At 40.6% G+C, this 23,752-nt stretch overlaps 1 protein-coding gene across 1 annotated transcript in view; it reads right to left on the bottom strand.

Annotated features, from left to right (window-relative positions):
* Positions 1-2,476: 2,476 nt before the first annotated feature.
* The window catches only part of LOC123756315 (dynein beta chain, ciliary), a 289,304-nt gene continuing 268,028 nt past the window's right edge, over positions 2,477-23,752 (bottom strand). The window contains exons 23-24 of the mRNA XM_069331022.1: positions 22,104-22,260; positions 2,477-2,713 (exon numbers count right to left, since the gene is read on the bottom strand). Coding sequence (XP_069187123.1) covers positions 2,477-2,713; positions 22,104-22,260 — 394 coding nt within the window. The remainder of the gene's footprint in view (positions 2,714-22,103; positions 22,261-23,752) is intronic.

The raw sequence follows: 23,752 nt of genomic DNA, 5'->3' as shown, positions 1-23,752 counted from the left end.
GTCACACTACAGTTCAACATTGGGAGACACCAGCACCACGTGTAGTGATGGTGTCACACTACAGTTCAACATTGGGAGACACCACCACCACGTGTAGTGATGGTGTCACACTACAGTTCAACATTGGGAGACACCACCACCACGTATGGTGTTGATACACTACGATACCAAGCGGGTGATGTGGTAGCGAGCTGAGACTGTCATGACTCAACAAGCGTCCATTATTACTAACTCGCATTATAAGGAATTGAATATATTTGACATATGTGCTGGTAATGAAAATTAAATTAGGGAACTTTGTTAATAAAAAAATAAACAACTGTGCTGCTAGTGGCTGTCGATACAAACTAGGAGACCAGAAAACGTTTAAGTCACACAAAAAACTGCACTTGTCACTAGCGACATGTCTGACACAATACACTAGAGCGTGTCTAAAGCTGTGTAACGAACGTAATGGTTGACAGTGAGTTGAGGGAGTGGGAAGCCAGTAGTGAAGGCATGCAGCAGGCTGTGTGAGGTGTGTGGGAGTGCGACTTTCACATGTAAGTTGAGGAAAAGAGGTTACGAGCAACAGCATGGAAATGTTCTAAGAATCAGGCAAAATTGCGGGCACTGATTTAAAAAACAAAAAGAGTTGTCGGCGCAGAACGAGGGGAGGTGATACAATAATTACCCACCTCAAAAATTGCGAGCCCTCATCAAAACCAGCATCACCCGGTTAAGGGGAGATAAAAACAGAGACTAGAATATGGCCACCGTGCAGCAGGAAGCTCCATGGTGAGGCTATCAACACAAGCCTGGGTGAGGCGCAGGGAGACACGACACGTAACATGCAACAATATGCTGAGTCGTGAACTCTGGGTGTTGGAGTGCATGTTGAGAGTAATGTAGTAGTGGTGAGACAATGTTGTGTTGACATACACACTTGTGAAGCTGGGACACGCACACTTTGGGCGTTGGAGTGCATGTTGAGAGTAGTGTATTAGTGGTGAGACAATGTTGTGTTGACATACACACTTGTGAAGCTGGGACACACACACTTTGGGCGTTGGAGTGCATGTTGAGAGTAGTGTATTAGTGGTGAGACAATGTTGTGTTGACACACACACTTGTGAAGCTGGGACACGCACACTTTGGGCGTTGGAGTGCATGTTGAGAGTAGTGTATTAGTGGTGAGACAATGTTGTGTTGACATACACACTTGTGAAGCTGGGACACACACACTTTGGGCGTTGGAGTGCATGTTGAGAGTAGTGTAGTAGTGGTGAGACAATGTTGTGTTGACATACACACTTGTGAAGCTGAGACATACAAGCCTGGATGTTATAACACTGGTGTCGAGTGACACAGTTTGTGCACTTCTCTTCTCTGAGTGAAGCTTCATGTATATTTCTTGCTAAAAGAAATTACATTTTTAGAATTCAGGCTCCGACATATATTCCATGAAATGTAATCCAAACTCCTAACGAAATTAACTCCTGAATGGCAAGTCACAAATAATAAAAATCCTATTAAAATAAAATTAAAAATAATGTTGACAAGACAACACACTGAAAGATGAAGGGACGACGACGTTTCGGTCCATCCTGGACCATTATCAATCAACTTGAGAATGGTCCAGGACGGACCGAAACGTCGTCGTCCCTTCACCTTTTAGTGTGTGGTCTGGCCAACATGCTTCAGCCATGTTATTGTGACTCATCACCTGCCAATGAAAATAATAATAATAATAATAATAATAATAATAATAATAACAATAATAATAATAATAATAGCTATACTAAAAATAACAAAATAATAATAATAATCATTATAATGCACAAATAAATCACCGGGCAGTACCCAGTGTGCAGGTTCGAATCCTCCTCATGGCTTCAACTGATTTTATCAATAATGATAATAATGCCAATTACAACATTAATAATAACAAATAACAGTAATAAAAATAATAATACTTTTAACAACAACAATAATGAAAATAATAATTATAATAATGAGAAAATCATAAGGGTATGAGGAGCAATCGAACCTGCACACTGGGTGCTCATAAGCTAGCGCCCTAGACCACTTAACCACGTGCTCAAAGGAAGTGCATCTTGGGATTCAAGTGAATCCTGGCAGGGTCAAAGAGGCCTAAGGCATGTGCTTGGGAGTACCAAGTGAGCAGGTTCGAATTCTTCCCACGGTTCCTACTGATTTTATCATTGATACTTCATGTTAAAGTGATTTCATTGTGCAACTATAATAACCAGAATAATAATATTAATAAATTATAATAATACTAGTAATAATATTTATAATTATTATTATAACGAATAATAAAGTCTCATTAACATCTAGGGCAGCATTAAGACCTGTACATGCCAATAAAACTGAAGCACACCTAAGATTAAGTGACACGTGAAGGAGCACAAATTAAGAGTAACAAGGTTAAGAGGGTGGAATAAATGTGGAGGGTGGCTTGAGAAAGAGCGACTCACCACAGGGCCGAGGCCCAGGAAAGTGACCCCACCGAGCCTCTTACCTCGTTCCTCACTGATGACACAATATTCTCTACCTCGTCGTCCGGGAAGAGGTCGGGGATCTCCCCGGAAGCGAGCAGGTCGTTGATGAGCACCAAAAACTTCTCGTCGGGGATGTGGGCGTCAGTGATAAGAAAGACAGTGCCCAAGTTCTTGAGTCCCGCCCGCAGGTACAGGTTGGCCAGGTCGCTCTGTGTCATCAAGATATAATATGGGCGACTCTCCTTCCTCAAATATCCTTTTAGCTGTTGTGTTCTATTTTAAGATGGTAAGTACTACTGTCCCTCTCACTCAAAATGATAATAGATATATCTTAATATATATATATATATATATATATATATATATATATATATATATATATATATATATATATATATATATATATATATATATATATATATATATATATATATATATATATATATATATATATATATATATATATAATTTCAGTCTGCTTGTTGCTTGTTTCAGATTGTTGGCCCGACCAGGCCGAACACGACCGTTGTCAACACCAGACTAAGAGAAAAGACACAAAGGGAGGGTGGAGGCCACCACTGGAACCAGACCACCCATCCCCTGGGAATGAATTAACCAGAAACAGGTATAGATCAGCTTGGAATGGTCAAAAGGATTAAGTGGTAAGAGGATAAGTATAAAAGATGAAAGAAAAAGTCTCATTGAACACACATATAATATATGATTATAATATTATGGATCTCGTTTCCCTGCAAATGAATGCGAGTCTGTGTACCTAAGACAAACAGAAAAATCCTAAAAATTGCGCATGTGCCAACATGCTTATAGTATTAGAACTGCCCAAACATCTAGTGTATTGTATCTACACACAAGTTTGTGTGAGTACACTATTAATTGGGATGGAACAACAAGCATTACCAATTGCAATGATTTTGTGGAATGGAATTTAATTGAGTCTGCCCTAATCAGTCAGTGTCCAAATCTTCTCAATGTTAGTACTGGTATGTACAAACTTGACCCAGATTTAAGTTACAATATTGCACAACAATTTAAGAAAAAAACTCTGACTGGGAGATTTAAAATGTCTCATAACAATATTATATTCATATATTATATGTGTGTTCAATGAGTCTTTTTTTAACGCACTTCTCGGCCTGCTATGTAAGGCCCGATTTGCCTAATAAGCCGAGTGATTTTATTTTCAACAAATTGTTTCAAATTTGTTTATTTGAATTATTGTTATTATATTATATTAAGAACATCAATTATTGACTTAGTTATGCTAGTTAAGGTCAGGTTAAGATAGGTTAGGTTAGGTTTGGTAGGTTCGGTTAGGTTTGGTCATTTGGCTACATTAGTTTTAACTCGAATTAAAAAAAAATGACTCGTACATAATGAAATAGATAGCTTTATCATTTCATAAGAAAAAATGAGAAAAATATATAAATTCAGGAAAATTTGGCTTATTAGGCAAATCGGGACTTGCATAGTAAGCTGAGTACTGCATTCTGGCAACTAGATACGACATATATATATATATATATATATATATATATATATATATATATATATATATATATATATATATATATATATATATATATATATATATTAGTATATTTTGGTAGCAGTCTTTCCTGTAGACATATATTATTAAATATGACCGAAAAAGTAAGATTAATAATTCTAACACGAATTTTCTCAATCTTTCGTACATTACGCTTCACTGTTGGAGGTAAATCAAAAATCACTTCTCCAAAATTCATTTTTATTTCTAGTCTGACGCGACACGGGCGCGTTTCGTAAAACTTATTACATTTTCAAAGACTTCACAAATACACAACTGATTAGAACGTATCTCTGATTTTATATCTACATTTGAGTGAGGTGGTAAGGGTGATGTGGCATTAACACAAGACAGAACAGGAGGGGATATTAATAGGGTATTAAAAGTATCAACACAAGACAGAACAGAAACAATGGGTATTGAATAGAAGTGTTTGTAGAAAGCCTATTGGTCCATATTTCTTGATGCTTCTATATTGGAGCAGAGTCTTGAGGTGGGTAGAATATAGTTGTGCAATAATTGGCTGTTGATTGCTGGTGTTGACTTCTTGATGTGTAGTGCCTCGCAAACGTCAAGCCGCCTGCTATCGCTGTATCTATCGATGATTTCTGTGTTGTTTACTAGGATTTCTCTGGCGATGGTTTGGTTATGGGAAGAGATTATATGTTCCTTAATGGAGCCCTGTTGCTTATGCATCGTTAAACGCCTAGAAAGAGATGTTGTTGTCTTGCCTATATACTGGGTTTTTTGGAGCTTACAGTCCCCAAGTGGGCATTTGAAGGCATAGACGACATTAGTCTCTTTTAAAACGTTCTGTTTTGTGTCTGGAGAGTTTCTCATGAGTAGGCTGGCCGTTTTTCTGGTTTTATAGTAAATCGTCAGTTGTATCCTCTGATTTTTGTCTGTAGGGATAACGTTTCTATTAACAATATCTTTCAGGACCCTTTCCTCCGTTTTATGAGCTGTGGAAAAGAAGTTCCTGTAAAATAGTCTAATAGGGGGTATAGGTGTTGTGTTAGTTGTCTCTTCAGAGGTTGCATGGCTTTTCACTTTCCTTCTTATGATGTCTTCGATGAAACCATTGGAGAAGCCGTTATTGACTAGGACCTGCCTTACCCTACAGAGTTCTTCGTCGACTTGCTTCCATTCTGAGCTGTGGCTGAGAGCACGGTCGACGTATGCGTTAACAACACTCCTCTTGTACCTGTCAGGGCAGTCGCTGTTGGCATTTAGGCACATTCCTATGTTTGTTTCCTTAGTGTAGACTGCAGTGTGGAAACCTCCGCCCTTTTCCATGACTGTTACATCTAGAAAAGGCAGCTTCCCATCCTTTTCCGTCTCGTAAGTGAAACGCAGCACGGAACTCTGCTCAAATGCCTCCTTCAGCTTCTGCAGATGTCTGACATCAGGTACCTGTGTAAAAATGTCGTCAACATACCTGCAGTATATGGCCGGTTTCAAGTTCATGTCGACTAAGACTTTTTGCTCGATGGTACCCATGTAGAAGTTTGCAAACAGGACACCTAGGGGAGAACCCATGGCGACCCCATCTACTTGCTTATACATGTGCCCATCCGGGCTCAAGAAGGGTGCCTCTTTAGTACAAGCTTGGAGTAGTTTCTTCGTCGTAGTTTCTTCTTGGAGTAGAGTTCTTCGTCGACTTGGAGTCGACGAAGAACTCTGTAGGGTAAGGCAGGTCCTAGTCAATAACGGCTTCTCCATTGGTTTCATCGAAGACATCATAAGAAGGAAAGTGAAAAGCCATGCAACCTCTGAAGAGACAACTAACACAACACCTATACCCCCTATTAGACTATTTTACAGGAACTTCTTTTCCACAGCTCATAAAACGGAGGAAAGGGTCCTGAAAGATATTGTTAATAGAAACGTTATCCCTACAGACAAAAATCAGAGGATACAACTGACGATTTACTATAAAACCAGAAAAACGGCCAGCCTACTCATGAGAAACTCTCCAGACACAAAACAGAACGCTTTAAAAGAGACTAATGTCGTCTATGCCTTCAAATGCCCACTTGGGGACTGTAAGCTCCAAAAAACCCAGTATATAGGCAAGACAACAACATCTCTTTCTAGGCGTTTAACGATGCATAAGCAACAGGGCTCCATTAAGGAACATATAATCTCTTCCCATAACCAAACCATCGCCAGAGAAATCCTAGTAAACAACACAGAAATCATCGATAGATACAGCGATAGCAGGCGGCTTGACGTTTGCGAGGCACTACACATCAAGAAGTCAACACCAGCAATCAACAGCCAATTATTGCACAACTATATTCTACCCACCTCAAGACTCCGCTCCAATATAGAAGCATCAAGAAATATGGACCAATAGGCTGTCTACAAACACTTCTATTCAATACCCATTGTTTCTGTTCTGTCTTGTGTTGATACTTTTAATACCCTATTAATATCCCCTCCTGTTCTGTCTTGTGTTAATGCCACATCACCCTTACCACCTCACTCAAATGTAGATATAAAATCAGAGATGCGTTCTAATCAGTTGTGTATTTGTGAAGTCTTTGAAAATGTAATAAGTTTTACGAAACGCGCCCGTGTCGCGTCAGACTAGAAATAAAAATGAATTTTGGAGAAGTGATTTTTTATTTACCTCCAACAGTGAAGCGTAATGTACGAAAGATTGAGAAAATTCGTGTTAGAATTATTAATCTTACTTTTTCGGTCATATTTAATAATATATATATATATATATATATATATATATATATATATATATATATATATATATGTTTAGTGTATTGATGTCTAGTATCTAGATATAATAAGGAGAGGCCTAGGGGACGGACGTGTGGCGGAGGAGCTGCTGCCTTCTCAGCCATTACCCTGAGACATCTTGGCCTCACCGTACCAAGACTCAACCATAGTCACCGTGAATACACCAAGCAGACGTGGGAGTGGCCGGAAGTGCCTACGGTGTACCATCTATGTGAAAACCTATCAAAACAGGTGGGTTGGCAGTGTGGAGTCATGGAGGCTGTAGTGAGGGGCCAGGATGGACCCTGCAGGCCTCCCATAGTGAGGGGAGGTGGGGGGTGAGTGAGGGGTGTTGTGTGGTCAGGAGAGAGAGGTGGGGGTTACGCGTGTGCCAAACAGTGTTTTGTGTTTTTCTTTTTTGAAAGTTTTGCTGAACAAGTTACGTTGTCAGCGATAATTGGCGCAACATATCTATCATATTGTGAGTACATCACACGTGCAGTGAGTCAGATTACAAGTGTGTGATTCATTCATTATTGTGCAGTGATATACGGGGAAATTATACCAGTGTTAGTGTCGCCCTGACCCCCGCCCCCACCCAGCGCCCAGGCCGGGAAGTACCTGCTCTTCCCCCTCCTACCCACCCCACCACGTCGCCTCCCCACCCACGAGGCCACCTTGCCACCCGCCCATAGAAGCCGGGAGGCTCCCATGTGTGTCTACGCTACCCACCCACCCAATGTATACCCACATATTGTGTAGTGGGTGTATACCCACACTTTGTATAGAGGTGGTATATGTATTACCACTCACCTGAGTAGTAAGTGCCACGGCCAGCTGATCACCCCCTCAGCCTCCAACCGCCGCCCACCCTCCAGTCTCCACCCGCCGTCCACCTTCCCGCCCAGCGCCCGCCCAGCGCCAGCCCAGCGCCCGCCCATGTCGCAGCTCCCAACAGATAGCCAGGCTTCTCCAAGCCAAGATGAGCCATCAAACAGGGGTAGACAAGGTAGATGTCAGACGTGTGACCGTGTATGCTATATCCGGTTGAGTGACGATAATGTGCGCATTCATTACCACAACGGAGCCAGGTGTTTGGGTTCTGGGCGCCCTCCCAGGGAGAACACCAATCAACAGCCCACACCGCCCGTAAGGCAAAACACCTCCCAGACCTTCATTCCCACAGAAAATTTATTAGAAGCTATCAAAGCAACATCGGCCAGAACCTTGCAACACATCCCTAAAGCAGCCCGCCCCCATGCAGCAGCCAAATTATCTGCCCTCCTGAGAAAGGTCAACGACTCTCCTGGAACGACCCAAGCATGGCACAACCTCCTAATGTTTGGCAACATATGTCTAGCCACCCCTGCAAGGAGAGACAAAACCTTAGCTGCCTCAGTCATCAAAGCTATAAATGATTTTCCCAGGGAGGACAACCAGGTGCGCCTTCCCACTCGCGCGAGAAACACCCACGGCAGGAAGAGCAACAGTGGCATATCCGAGACATCAAAAATCAGAACATCAGTGACCAAGAAAATAGAAGAAGGAAACACTATTGGCGCAATACGAGTCATCACCAGTGAGGACTCAATTGCCGACAGAGATGCCGCAACAGCTCAAGCCCTAAGGGAGAAACACCCACCCAGGGCTCCGCATGAGGACGACATTGTACAAGTGGGGGCTACCGGAGCAGAACCTCTCTGGGTGGCTGAATCTGTGGTCCATAAAGCAGCCATGTCCTTCCCTACAGGATCAGCAGGTGGGTTCACAGGACTAAAACCCAACCACCTCAAGCAAATGCTCAACCCTGCACTGGGTGACATTGCAAAGAACCTCTTGGTGGAACTAACCAGATTCACCAACACATGTCTAGCTGGCAACATACCAGCGTCCATAAGACCTATCTTTTTTGGAGCATCTCTCTGTGCTCTAAAGAAAAAGGATGGAGGGATCAGGCCAATAGCTGTGGGCAATTCTCTCCGGCGTCTCGTCGCAAAGGCAGCTGCAAGAACAGTTAGTGATGCAGCGGCCAACATGCTGAAGCCAAAACAGCTCGGGTTTGGCATTCCACAAGGGTGTGAGGCGGCAGCCCATGCAGCTCGAGCCTTCATCGCCAACATCACAGACGAAAAGGCCCTTATCAAGCTAGATTTCAAAAATGCCTTCAATTTGGTGCGGAGGGATGCTGTACTCCGTGCGGTTCATAGTCATTTCCCTTCCCTCTACCCTTTTGTACATTCATGCTACAGTATGGATCTTAAGCTACTTTTTGGCGAACATGAAATTGACTCGCGAGAAGGCGTCCAACAGGGGGACCCCCTCGCTCCTCTCCTTTTCTGCTTAGTCATCAAACAAGTCACAGAGGTCCTGTCCAGCGAGCTTAACATCTGGTTCTTGGATGATGGTACCCTAGCTGGTTCCCAAGACTCCCTCCTGGAGGACATCAGAAAAATCCAGGAGCAAGGTGCAGTTTTAGGCCTCACCCTGAACCCTTCTAAATGTGAAATAATATGTTCCAACCAGGGCATCGTAGAGAGAATAGAGGGTCTTCTGCCAAATATCCATAAAACTAAACCTGAAGACAGCACACTCCTAGGAGCTCCCCTGGGGTTGAAAGCCATCGATGAGGTCCTTGATAAGAAAATCGCCGACCTTAAGAGGATGGATGGGAGGATTGAGGATATTGATGCTCATGATGCACTCTACCTCATCACCAGATGTCTGTCCCTCCCCAGGTTAACCTACTTTCTGAGGTGTTCACCATCTTACAGTAGCCAAAAACTAAGTGAGTATGACCGGTTACTGAAATCAATGCTAGAAAAAGCCCTTAACCTCTCTCTCGATGACCTACAGTGGAAACAAGCCTCTCTTCCCGTAAGACTTGGGGGCCTCGGAGTTCGAACAGCAACGCAAATTGCTGTTCCAGCCTTCCTGTCCTCCTTATCAGCATCCGACGACCTTGTGAAGGAAATTCTACCTGCCCACTTACATCAGCTGGCAGGTGTACATGATCCCAATTTTACACGCTGTGCCACAGAGTGGGCCTCTCGTGCAGGCCAATCACCTCAACCACCATCCCCAAAATCCCACAAGCAATCCAGCTGGGATGGTCCCATTGTAGACCAAGTTGCTGCAGAGTGCCTGGGTGCTGCAACAACACAACACGACATTGCTCGCCTCACAGCAGTAGCAGCACCACATGCAGGGGATTTCCTGTTAGCAACCCCAATGTCGGCAACTGGCACGCGTCTCACACCACACGCCCTCCGAATTGCTGTGGCCCTCCGCCTTGCTGCCCCAATCCACACCAGATATAGGTGTATTTGCGGCGAGGTGGTGGCTGACAGGTACGGTCACCATGGCCTACTCTGCCAAAGCACAAGGGGATGGCACTCGAGGCACAGTGAAGTTAACGACATCATCAAGAGGAGCCTCACCACAGCTGGATGCCCAGCTGAAAGAGAGCCCCGTTACCTAACGCCCCGTAACTCTGATGCTCTTATTGGTCGCCCGGATGGTATCACAGTGAACCCCTGGAAGAATGGCAAGCAGTTGTTATGGGACTACACGTGCGTATCAACCCTGGCTAACACCTACATTAACCTCAGTGTTGCACAACCAGGTGGCGCTGCCACCCACAGGGAAGCAGCCAAATCCCGTAAGTATAGAGAACTGGATCACCACTACAATTTTGTCCCCATTGCTTCTGAGACGCTCGGCGCCTGGGGTAAAAGTGCTACTAGTTTTTTGAAGGAACTTGGTTCTAGGCTCATTGAAACAACAAGGGACCCGAGAGCTGCAAGCTTTCTTTTCCAGCCCCTCAGTGTGGCGATACAGAGGGGAAATGCGCACTGCATCCAGGGTTCCTGCCCGCCATCTGAGGAGCTGGAGGAACTCGACAACCTATGACAACCATCTTTGTAACCCATATGTAACTCCTTTTTTGTAACAAAGTTCAAATAAAGTAAATATATATGTGTACATACAAAAGAATGGGGGTGGTAGGAGAAGATAATATTAGTGTTCAGTGAGAAACCACAAGGTCTCCTCTGAATACTTTTTATTTTCTTCTCCGAGGCTATGGGTCCCCACATTGGCACCAGAGGTGGTACCCTCACAAACTTTATATATATATATATATATATATATATATATATATATATATATATATATATATATATATATATATATATATATATATATATATATATATATATATATATATATATATATATATATATATATAATATATATATATATATATATATATATATATATATACACATATGTTAAACTTAATAACTTAAATGCACTACTTGGCCTAGTATGCAGAGTTCTGTTGGTCTAATAAGCCGAGTTTTCCTGAAGCTAAATATTTATCTTAATTTTTTTCTTGTGAAATGATAAAGGTTTCCATCACCTTATATATGATTTTATTTTGTTTGTTTAATTTAATTTAAAACTAACATAAACATATAACCAAACCTGACCTACTTCAAGTAGGTTCAAACCAAAACTGAATAAGTAATATAATTCCTAATATAACATAATAATATTAATACAAATAAACTAATGGGAAACAAATTTTTGAAACTAACGATGATCACTCTGCCTCTTAGGCAAATCGGGCCTTGCATAATAAGCCGAGTAGTGTATTCTGACTATTAGAATACAGAGGAGAAGGGTGAGAAGTTCTCAGAGGAATGGGGTGAGAAGGGAAGAAGGAGATGCATGGAGAATGGTTGAAAGAGGAGAAGAGAAAAAGGGGGATTAGGAACAGAGGAAGAAAGGGGGATAGGGAATGAGGGAGAAAGTGAGGAATAGGGAGAGACGAAGGTAGGGGATAGGGAAAGATGAAGGTGGGGGAAATGAAAGAGAGTAATGTAGCAACCTGTCTCCACATATATTATGGCTGAATTCAGTGGTTTGCCATTGTCTCAAAGAAAACTATTTTAGCTTCACAAATCCGGATGAATAACTGAGTAACTTTGATTTGATATATGTTTTGAATTATATGTACTTATGTTTGTGGTTAATTAGTTTATGATGAATAAAATCCTTTCCGGTCGATCCATATATTAAACAAAACATCTAAGATATTTGGTATCTCGTTCACCTACAGTTCCATAGTTATCACCTACACCTACAGTTTCATTATTATCCTTTAATGTAGCTGGTTATTATTTTGCTGTTCTGTATATAGCTATTTTTTCATTATCTGTTTGTAATAAGGAACAATTTGGTGCTTCAGCTGCTTCATAATAATGTAAAAACACATTGGGACAATTATTTTATAATTAAAGTCAGATATTTGTGACAACCATGACATCCCGGGATACATCACTTCCCATTGTTGTCTTACACCTACAGGTAAATATTACCCATTAACTGCCACTATTTTCTTACTATATATACAAACTGTTTAGGTATTAATTCATTGTAAAAATTGTTTGTTTAAATGTTTAATCTATTACTACATTATTAAATGCTTTTACATCGTTTATATAAGATATAAGTCATTGGCAACTGCCTAATATTTTGTTGAAACATATGTATAATTCAAATAGGAAGAAAAGGTAACACAGTTTGTATATCTCTTTCAAGGCAAACAAGCCTAGCTAGTGTAGACTAGTAGATTATCAGCTCCATTTCATTAGACCCCGACCAGCCCTTTTGGTTGCTGGACTGGTCAACCAGGCGGTTGGACACGGCTGCTTGCAGCAGGACGTATGAATCATAGCATTGTTGATCAGCCTAGCTTAGCCTAGCTTACCCCTTCCTAGCCTAGACTAGCCAAGCCATTCACAGTCTACCCTTGCATAGCTTAGCCCTGTTTAGCCTAGTCTAGCCTTGCATGCCGAAGCTAGTCTTGCCTAGCCTAACCCTGTCCAACCCTGCCTTGCTTAACCATGACCAGTCCTGCTTAGTGTAGCCAAGCCATGCTTAGCAAAACCATGCCCAGCCCAGGTTAGCCTAGCCTTGCCTAACCAGCCAAGCCTAGCCTTGCCTAACCCAGCCTAGCATATCCTTGCATAGCCGAGCTTAGCTGAGCCTAGTGTAGTCATCCTAGCTGTGCATACCGCTTGCAAAGCCTAGCTTAGCCTTGCTTATCCAAATTTAACCCTTACTAGCCTAGACTAGAAAGGCTTATCCAAGTCTACCCTTGCCTAGCATAGCCTAGTCTATTCCTGCATATCCAAGCCTTGTCTTCTCTAGCCTAACCTTGAATTGCTTAACAATGCCCAGTCCTGCCTGCCATTGCTAAGCCATGCCAAGCTTAGACAAGCCAAGCACAGCTTAGCCTAGCTTTTCTTAGTCTGTCCCAGCCTAGCCCTGCCTAGCCCACCCTGACCTACCGCAAACTAGCCTACCCGGGTTGAAAACCCCAACACAGCGTAGAAACAAATATCCAAACATGGCCTAAACGAGCATTACATTTCTGGCTGTGTTTACTGTTCAGCCCTGAATGTAGTGTACATGGTGGAACATAAGCAGATTCATACCAGGCCTTATAGAATCTGTACTTCATACATTTATATATATATATATATATATATATATATATATATATATATATATATATATATATATATATATATATATATATATATATGTCGTACCTAGTAGCCAGAACGCATTTCTCAGCCTACTATGCAAGGCCCGATTTGCCTAATAAGCTAAGTTTTCATGAATTAATTGTTTTTCGACTACCTAACCTAACCTAACCTAACTTTTTCGGCCTCCTAACCTAACCTAACCTATAAAGATAGGTTAGGTTAGGTTAGGTAGGGTTGGTTAGGTTCGGTCATATATCTAAGTTAATTTTAACTCCAATAAAAAAAATTGACCTCACACATCATGAAATGATGCTTTATCATTTCATAAGAAAAAAAATTGAGAAAATATATTTATTCATGAAAACTTGGCTTATTAGGCAAATCGGGCCTTGCATAGTAGGCTGAGAAGTGCGTTCTGGCTACTAGGTACGACATATATATATATATATATATATATATATCAAGATTACCATCCGAGTGCCGGATGGCACTCGGATGGTAATCTTGGGCAAAGCATTTTATCAAATCACCTCATTCTTTGGGGCACACGTGAGGAACACAAATGCGAACAAGCCTGAATGGTCCCCAGGGGCCGGATTCAGGAAGGTACTTACGAAGGTTTTTCCTCTTAGCTAAGAACGAATTCCTTCTTAGCGCCTTCGTGGCGGCTACGTCCGTATTCAAAGAGCTACCCTAAGTGGAAAAACCTTCGTAAGTTCATTCCGGGATTTAAGTGTGGTTTCGACCACTCGTAGCTTTACGTAAACTGGATATAAGTCATTTTTTCTCTACTACATAACACTGGGATCGATTTATGATATTGGAACATGACCAAAATATTATAGCTGGTGAATCTAGTGGAGAGGAGTCTTTCGTGTTAGTTATATATGCATTCTCTGCTTGAAACTTGAAGTAAATATGTGTTTGATGATAGTAGAATTAGTTTTATAATAGCAAGATATTATACCAGTAGTTATTAAGTAAATAAACACTGGTGAACATGAAATATGAGAGAAGGTGATGAGCCCTGCCTGATGGGATCATTTACTATCACCAAATGCCCCTGTTCACCTAGTAGTAAGGGTGTACCTTAGCTATACATACCCATTTCTAATTTATTTAGTTTGGTTTTATTTTGAAATTAAATCTGGGTGAGACATAAAATAAAAATATGCTGCACAAATGATGTTAGGTAAGGAGAAGGGTAAAAATGTCACAAACTTTATTCAATGAATACTTAAAGCTATAATTATGACTATATACTGTAGATTATTAAAAAAGAGAGAGGGAAGTAGGGGTCCAAAACCTCTTCCTGTTATACAATTTGAGTGTGGAACAAGTAATTATCAAAAGAAGGCACCATGCCGGGAAGGCTATGTAGCAGTAAGGCAGTGAGGTGAGGCAGCTACTTATTTGAGAAATGCTTATTTTATTTGCCTTATAAGCTGAGGCAACTTATTTTATTTGAGGAATACTCAGCTGATTCCTCTACATTTAGCATGGAACAAATTTGTGTCCAAGACCTCTTCCTGTTACTCAATTTGGCTGTGTGTAACCAAACTAGAAGTGCTCTACAAATCAAACGTTTCTATTAACAATATCTTTCAGGACCTTTTCCTCCGTTTTGGGTCCTGAAAGATATTGTTAATAGAAACGTTATCCCTACAGACAAAAATCAGAGGATACAACTGACGATTTACTATAAAACCAGAAAAACGGCCAGCCTACTCATGAGAAACTCTCCAGACACAAAACAGAACGCTTTAAAAGAGACTAACGTCGTCTATGCCTTCAAATGCCCACTTGGGGACTGTAAGCTCCAAAAAACCCAGTATATAGGCAAGACAACAACATCTCTTTCTAGGCGTTTAACGATGCATAAGCAACAGGGCTCCATTAAGGAACATATAATCTCTTCCCACAACCAAACCATCGCCAGAGAAATCCTAGTAAACAACACAGAAATCATCGATAGATACAGCGATAGCAGGCGGCTTGACGTTTGCGAGGCACTACACATCAAGAAGTCAACACCAGCAATCAACAGCCAATTATTGCACAACTATATTCTACCCACCTCAAGACTCCGCTCCAATATAGAAGCATCAAGAAATATGGACCAATAGGCTTTCTACAAACACTTCTATTCAATATCCATTGTTTCGTGTTCTGTCTTGTGTTGATGAAATTAATACCCTATTAATACCCTTGTTCTGTCTTGTGTTGATGAAATTAATACCCTATTAATACCACATTTTGTTCTGTCTTGTGTTAATGCCACATCACCCCTTCCACCTCACTCAAATGTAGATATAAAATCGGAGATACGTAAGTTCTATTCAGTTGTGTATTTGTGAACTAAAGTCTTTGAAAATGTAAAAAGTTTTACGAAACGCGCCCGTGTCGCGTCAGACTAGAAATAACAATGAATTTTGGAGAATTGATTTTTGATTTACCTCCAACAGTGAAGCGTAATGTACGAAAGATTGAGAAAATTCGTGTTAGAATTATTAATCTTACTTTTTCGGTCATATTTAATAATATATGTCTACAGGAAAGACTGCTACCAAAATATACTAATATATATATATATATATATATATATATATATATATATATATATATATATATATATATATATATATATATATATATATATATATGTCGTACCTAGTAGCCAGAACGCACTTCTCAGCCTACTAGGCAAGGCCCGATTTGCCTAATAAGCCAAGTTTTCATGAATTAATTGTTTTTCGACTACCTAACCTACCTAACCTAACCTAACCTAACTTTTTCTGCTACCTAACCTAACCTAACCTATAAAGATAGGTTAGGTTAGGTTAGGTAGGGTTGGTTAGGTTCGGTCATATATATACATTAATTTTAACTCCAATAAAAAAAATTGACCTCATACATAATGAAATGGGTAGCTTTATCATTTCATAAGAAAAAAATTAGAGGAAATATATTAATTCATGAAAACTTGGCTTATTAGGCAAATCAGGCCTTGCATAGTAGGCTGACAAGTGCGTTCTGTCTACTAGGCACGACATATATATATATATATATATATGTCGTACCAAGTAGCCAGAACGCACTTCTCGGCCTACTATGCAAGAGCCGATTTGCCTAATAAGCCAAGTTTTCCTGAATTACATATTTTAAAAAAAATTTCTTATGAAATGATAAAGCTATATATTTCATTATGTATGAGTTCATCATTTTTTAATTTGAGTTGAAACAGGTAGATATATGTCCTAACATAACCAACCCTACCTAACCTAACCTAACCTACCTTAACCTAACCTAGTCTAACATAACTTCGTCAATATTTTATGTTCCTAATATAATATATTAATAATAATTCCTATGAAATAATTGGAAACAATTTATTGAAAATTAAGAAAATTACTCGGCCTATTAGGCAAATCGCGTCTTGCATAGTAGGCCGAGAAGTGCGTTCTGGCTACTAGGTACGACATATATATACATATATATAAATATATATATATATATATATATATATATATATATATATATATATATATATATATATACATACATATATATATATACATATATATATATATATATATATATATATATATATATATATATATATATATATATATATATATATATCAGTGTGTGGCTGAAGACCTCTGCCAGTGTGGCTCTGGAGAGAGAAAGTGTGGTGCTCTGGAGATCGTGACCGTTACGGTGTAGGACTGGCCCATGTTGTGTTGAGCAGGGTGAGATTTCCTTTGTGAGAACCATTGAACGTGGATGACATAATAGAAGATAGAGTGGACTCACAAGGATAGAAAAAACTGCACAATTTATCGTATTAGTATCCAGTGCGAAAGTGACACTTGCAGTGTACTATGTGTATATATAGTGATTTATATAGAGGATTATATATGGTTGAAGATGCTGATTAGTATTGTTTATCCCCCATTTTCCTTTCACGATTACTTGCTACTGCCAATTTTTGGATAAGCTAGGCAAGTCTGTGCAAGTGTTATGCACAGCTAGGATGGACTACGCGCGTCTGGGCTATGCTAGGCTGGGCTAGGCTTGGCTGGTTAGGCAAGGCTAAGCTAAGCTGGGCTTGGCTTGGCTATGCTAGGCAGGACTCGTCATCGTTAAGTAAGGCAGGAATTGGCTACGCAAGACTAGGCTTGGCTAAGCAGGGCTAGACTAGGCTAGGAAGGAGTAAACTAGGCTAAGCTAGGATGATCAACCTTGCTGTGATTCATACATCCTACTGCGAACAGCCGCGTCCAACAGCCGGGTTGACCAGTCTAGCAACCAGGAGGCCTGGTCGGGGTCTAATGAGATGCAGCTGATAATCTACTAGTCTGCACTAACAAGGCTAGTCGAATGCTGCCCTGTGGCTGTCAATAACTACTCAAATGTCAGCACTGTGGAGAAATGTCCGACAGACCACTGGAACATTATCTAACACAGTGCATAGTTACAAACCCATTAAGATTTCAACATAGATTCAACAGAGCAGAAGTTGTTAAACACGTATGGCAAAATCTTACTGAAGCGACCATACGAGTCATAAATACTCACACTCCGCCCAAGTAAAACAGAAACAAGCAACACTTAGTGGGCCAGCCAGAGGCTTAGGGCCCGCGCAGGAATATCCCTGCAAAAAAAAAAAAATACTCCTCTGCCATCCCTAACTTGCTGCAATATTATAAAAGAAATAATAAACATTCTTAATTAAATAATACTGAATAAATACCTGTATAACACGATGTGTTCTTGCTAGTGTTCACAAAATTCAGCAGTCGTTCGTACACAAATACGATCTGCCAACTTGTTTTTAACCTGGCTAACTTACTCAATGTAACATAATCTAACCTAGCTTAACCCAACCGAGCCTAACAAACTAACCGGAGCTAATAAATCCTAAGCTTTAAATCCCAATATTTATGGCAGTGCAGTGTTTATAAATCCAGTAGTAGACCATCCACAAAACGCTGGACACCTTGCTTGCTTCCGTACACAAACACAGGCTATGATTCTTTGACAAATAATAATAATAACAAGAATCAAAACAATTAACTTATTTGATATTCAATATTTGTAAAGATCATATTTTTCATACTGAAATAAAACTTAAAAGTCATCTGGAAAGAGATATACAAACTCTGTGTTACCTTTTCCTCCTATTTGAATTATACATATGTTTCAACTAAATATTAAGCAGTTGCCAATGACTTATATCCTCTTTAAACATCGTAAAAGCGTTTTATAATGTAGTAACAGATAAAATATTTAAACAAACAATTTTAACAATTAGTTAATACTTACAGTTTGTAAATATAGTAAGAAAATAGTGCCAGTTAATGGGTAATATTTACCTGTAGGTGTAAGACAACAATGGGAAGTGATGTATCCCGGGATGTCATGGTTGTCACAAATATCTGACTTTAATTATAAAATAATTGTCCCAATGTGTTTTTACATTATTATGAAGCAGCTGAAGCACCAAATTGTTCCTTATTACAATTTGGTGCTTCAGCTTCACCTGTTCCTTATTACAATAATGAGAAATAGCTATATACATGACATTACAATAATAACCAGCTACATTAAAGGATAACTATGAAACAATAGGTGTAGGTGATTGTAACTGTAGGTGAACGAAATGCCAAATAACTTAGATGTTTTCTTTAATATTTGGATCGATCGAAGGGATCTTATTCATTATTATCTAATTAACCACAAACAAAAGTACTTTTAATTCAAAAAGCATATATCAGAGTATAATTACTTAGTTATACATTAATTATAGTATTTAAGAAAATATATTTTTTGTTAGGCATCATCCGAATCTCTAGAGCTAAAAGAGGCTTTTCTGAGAGGAGAACGTCGGCTCCCTGAAGCTAACAGAACTGACATATGATTTATTAGTTTGGGGTCATCAGTCACGGAGTTCTTAGGCATACCGGGGACCACGAGCCAGAACCTGGTCCCCTCAGTGAGGCGCAGACAACAATGGTGTATGAACACTTTACATTTGAAGTATATTTAAAATATTTTAAAAGACTTTACTAATAAAATATTCCGCCATCGATAAGGGCATTTACCTAGACAGATAAGCAAACCAAAACAAACAACAAGCTGGTAAAATTGCGCTCTGCAGCCCTACAGAGCTGAGAAACTCACGCAGAAAGTGGTGAAGGAGAGGAAAGGTGGTGAAGGAGAGGGAAGGTGGTGAAGGAGAGGGAAGGTGGTGAAGGAGAGGGAAGGTGGTGAAGGAGAGGAAAGGTGGTGAAGGAGAGGGAAGGTGGTGAAGGAGAGGGAAGGTGGTGAAGGAGAGGGAAGGTGGTGAAGGGTAGGGAAGGTGGTGAAGGAGAGGGAAGGTGGTGAAGGGTAGGGAAGGTGGTGAAGGGTAGGGAAGGTGGTGAAGGGTAGGGAAGGTGGTGAAGGAGAGGGAAGGTGGTGAAGGAGAGGGAAGGTGGTGAAGGAGAGGGAAGGTGGTGAAGGGTAGGGAAGGTGGTGAAGGGTAGGGAAGGTGGTGAAGGGTAGGGAAGGTGGTGAAGGGTAGGGAAGGTGGTGAAGGGTAGGGAAGGTGGTGAAGGAGAGGGAAGGTGGTGAAGGAGAGGGAAGGTGGTGAAGGAGAGGGAAGGTGGTGAAGGAGAGGGAAGGTGGTGAAGGAGAGGGAAGGTGGTGAAGGAGAGGGAAGGTGGTGAAGGAGAGGGAAGGTGGTGAGGGAGAGGGAAGGTGGTGAGGGAGAGGGAAGGTGGTGAAGGAGAGGGAAGGTGGTGAAGGAGAGGGAAGGTGGTGAAGGAGATGGAAGGTGGTGAAGGAGAGGGAAGGTGGTGAAGGAGAGGGAAGGTGGTGAAGGAGAGGGAAGGTGGTGAAGGAGAGGGAAGGTGGTGAAGGAGAGGGAAGGTGGTGAAGGAGAGGGAAGGTGGTGAAGGAGAGGGAAGGTGGTGAAGGAGAGGGAAGGTGGTGAGGGAGAGGGAAGGTGGTGAGGGAGAGGGAAGGTGGTGAAGGAGAGGGAAGGTGGTGAAGGAGAGGGAAGGTGGTGAGGGAGAGGGAAGGTGGTGAGGGAGAGGGAAGGTGGTGAAGGAGAGGGAAGGTGGTGAGGGAGAGGGAAGGTGGTGAGGGAGAGGGAAGGTGGTGAAGGAGAGGGAAGGTGGTGAAGGAGAGGGAAGGTGGTGAGGGAGAGGGAAGGTGGTGAGGGAGAGGGAAGGTGGTGAAGGAGAGGGAAGGTGGTGAAGGAGAGGGAAGGTGGTGAAGGAGAGGGAAGGTGGTGAAGGAGAGGGAAGGTGGTGAAGGAGAGGGAAGGTGGTGAAGGAGAGGGAAGGTGGTGAAGGAGAGGGAAGGTGGTGAAGGAGAGAGAAGATATTTGGCGATTATGACTAATGGTTTCATTTGAAGGAATACTTTATAAATTATGAATATATAGCGATGGATTTTCTCTTACATAGATTATTGGTCTAAAAGGAAGTGAATTCAAACTGTCTTTTCTCATTTAATCATGAAAGTTTATTTTTAATGACAAATATATGAAAGTATTAGGATTTATTCTATTGTAATTGTAAGAATTACACTTATGAAACAGGAGAATTTTAAATTTTGTTTCTTGTCTGTATTGTGATCCTCTGATGAGGCTTAAAAATGGAGTTGAAACCAAAGAGTTTAATAACTTTATGTGATAGTGAATTTTTATTACGTGTTGATACTTCTGATAACATTTAAATTAAATACAGGAAATTATGGTATACAACTTATAGGAAATATATAAGAAGGTATTGGAATTCTAAGCGAAATATTTGAAAGTTCATAAATATGGTTTATGATTTCGTTATATGTGAAGAAAATTTGATTAAATTTAATTCTGACAGTAATATTTTGTAAAATAATTTATAGCTAAATAGATGTAAACAAATTTACAATATTGCTCGTTGTATTAAGAAATGTGTAATGCTGACAGCTATATGTACAGGAATTAGATGTAAAGGTTAAGCATTTAATGCTTACATAAAACATTGAGTGAAATATATCCTTAAACAGGAAATAGAAGTAAGATATGTTTCTACATAAAGCAATCAGTGAAAAAAATATGTCCTCGGAAAGAGTATAAGAAATTCCCTTACATACAATAAAGGACAAAAACATCCTTTGAGCTCTTAAATAAAACAATTAGAAGAAAATGATTCCTTTATAAAGGGAATGAAGAAAAAATATGGCCTACCATAAACAAAAGCTGAAAAACGTTAGATAGAAAGTAGGCATTTACCAGTATTTGTTAATGTATCTTACAAATTGGACTACGAGGATTTACCTTAAACTTAAAAGGTATAAAAACACAAATGCAGTTAACAAGTGATTAGTAATGCAGAACTGTTAATACTTTGTATTGAACCTTTAAGACGGACAAAAGAGTGAGGGGTGAAGGGCTAGGCTCTAGGATTAATAATGTAAGAGAATTTATACTATAAAGTCTAAACTGTTCAACTACTAAAAATACACTATGAAAACTGCTCAGTGAGTGTAGTTGTAATGATTGGGGCAAATGGAGATTGATGGTAGTGGATGGAGGATTGTTATGCACTAATGATGTTGACAGGCTGTTAGGATAGAAAGGATAGTTGTGTATAAAACCATGTATATGAATCAGTTCCTTCCTATCTGGAAGGAATCATACACCAACACACATCGTCCCTCACATGACTCCTCACACACTTAGTTAAAGACAGGACTGACCCTGAGCTCCTGCAAGCCGTAGTCCTTGGTGAGGGTGATCTGGAACACTTCGAGGCCAGCGATGAAGGCAGCGAGGCGGGCCAGGGACTGCTTCCCTGAGCCTCCCACACCAACCAGCAGGGCGTTGCCTCGCGGGCACTCCAAGATGCGGTTGATCCTTCAATAACACACATTTGTGTACACTATACATCAATGAGTCATGTCATTCTGTTGTTACTTCATAATTTACTGAAAATTTTTGTTTTATTTTTAGTAACAAAGAATTTATAGGCATGTACCAGATAGAGATGCAATAGAAAATGATAAAGATATAAACAAAGGGATAAAATATTAATTGTTATTCTAGTTAAAATTAATATGTATTACATTGAAAAATTTATGAAGTCATAACAGATACCAGCAGTCATGTGTGAAACATCCTGACAGTCTTGTGAGAAGAAATAAACTATTATAATATATCCAACAATTACGAAAATGTTTATCCTTTTATAAAAAGGCTAGCAGTACTAATTCAATAAAAAATCAAATAAATCGAAATCTATGAAAATAAAATTTATCAATGCAATCTAAACATTGAAATGGAATTCGTGACATATTTAGTATAGCATGCATGTTGCTATTATGTGCAACAGATGGCGCTGTTTTAAAAAAAACGCATGTTTTTACCTGCCAGAGGGATGGTATTTATATAGTAGGTATATAAAAAGTCGCGCATATTTGAAAGGAACGTTGTGTCAGAATTTCAAAGCAATCGGTGAAGAACTTTGGGAGATTACAGCGTGTGTTGCTCGTACATCCAACAGATGGCGAAGTTTTTAAAAAAAAACATGTTTTCTCCGATCATATGTAAGGCACGTATATAGCAGGTATATAGAAACACGCGCCTATTCGATTGCAACAACGTGTCAAAATTTCAGAGCAATCGGTAAAGAGGTTTCGAAGATTTCTCTCATATGAAAAACAGTTTAAAAAAAAAAAGTGTTTTTTTCCTTCACAGACGTGACAGCAATATAATATGCATATAAAAACCTGCTCGTATGCGAATGAAACATTGTGTGAAAATTTCAAAGCAATCGGTGAAGAACTTTTGAAGATTAGCGATTTTGAACAAACGAACATTTCCATATTTATTTAAATAGATAAATAATAATATTCAATAGTAACCCCTCATCTCTTCAGAATGGTAAATCTTGAAGTGAGAATAAGTGTAAACTTATCACAAATCTTAACAACAGCCAGTAAACCCGCCCTCCTGGGGAGACCCCCCCCACCAACCTGGGGAAGACACCCCATGTGGGGAAGACCCCCCCACCTGAGGAGACCCCCACCTTGGGAGACCCCCTCACCTGGGAAGACCCCCACCTGGGGAGACCCCCCTCACCTGGGGAGACCCGCCACCCGGGGAGATCCCCCACCCGGGGAGACCCCCCACCTGGGGAAGATCCCCCCCTGGGGAGACCCCCCACCTGGGGAAGATCCCCCCTGGGGAGACCCCCCACCTGGGGAGACCCCCCTGGGGAGACCCCCACCAGGGAGACCCCCTACCTGGGTAGACCCCCCACCTGGGGAGACCCACCACCTGGGGAGACCCCCCACCGGGGGGAGAACCCCACCTGGGGAGACCCCCCACCTGGGGAGACCCCCGCCCC

The sequence above is a fragment of the Procambarus clarkii genome, chromosome 25 (assembly GCF_040958095.1).
Source record: "Procambarus clarkii isolate CNS0578487 chromosome 25, FALCON_Pclarkii_2.0, whole genome shotgun sequence".
In the NCBI taxonomy this organism is placed as follows: Eukaryota; Metazoa; Arthropoda; class Malacostraca; order Decapoda; family Cambaridae; genus Procambarus; species Procambarus clarkii.
The sequence above is the reverse complement of the archived record's forward strand: the minus strand, read 5'-3'. Positions and strand labels throughout refer to the sequence as shown.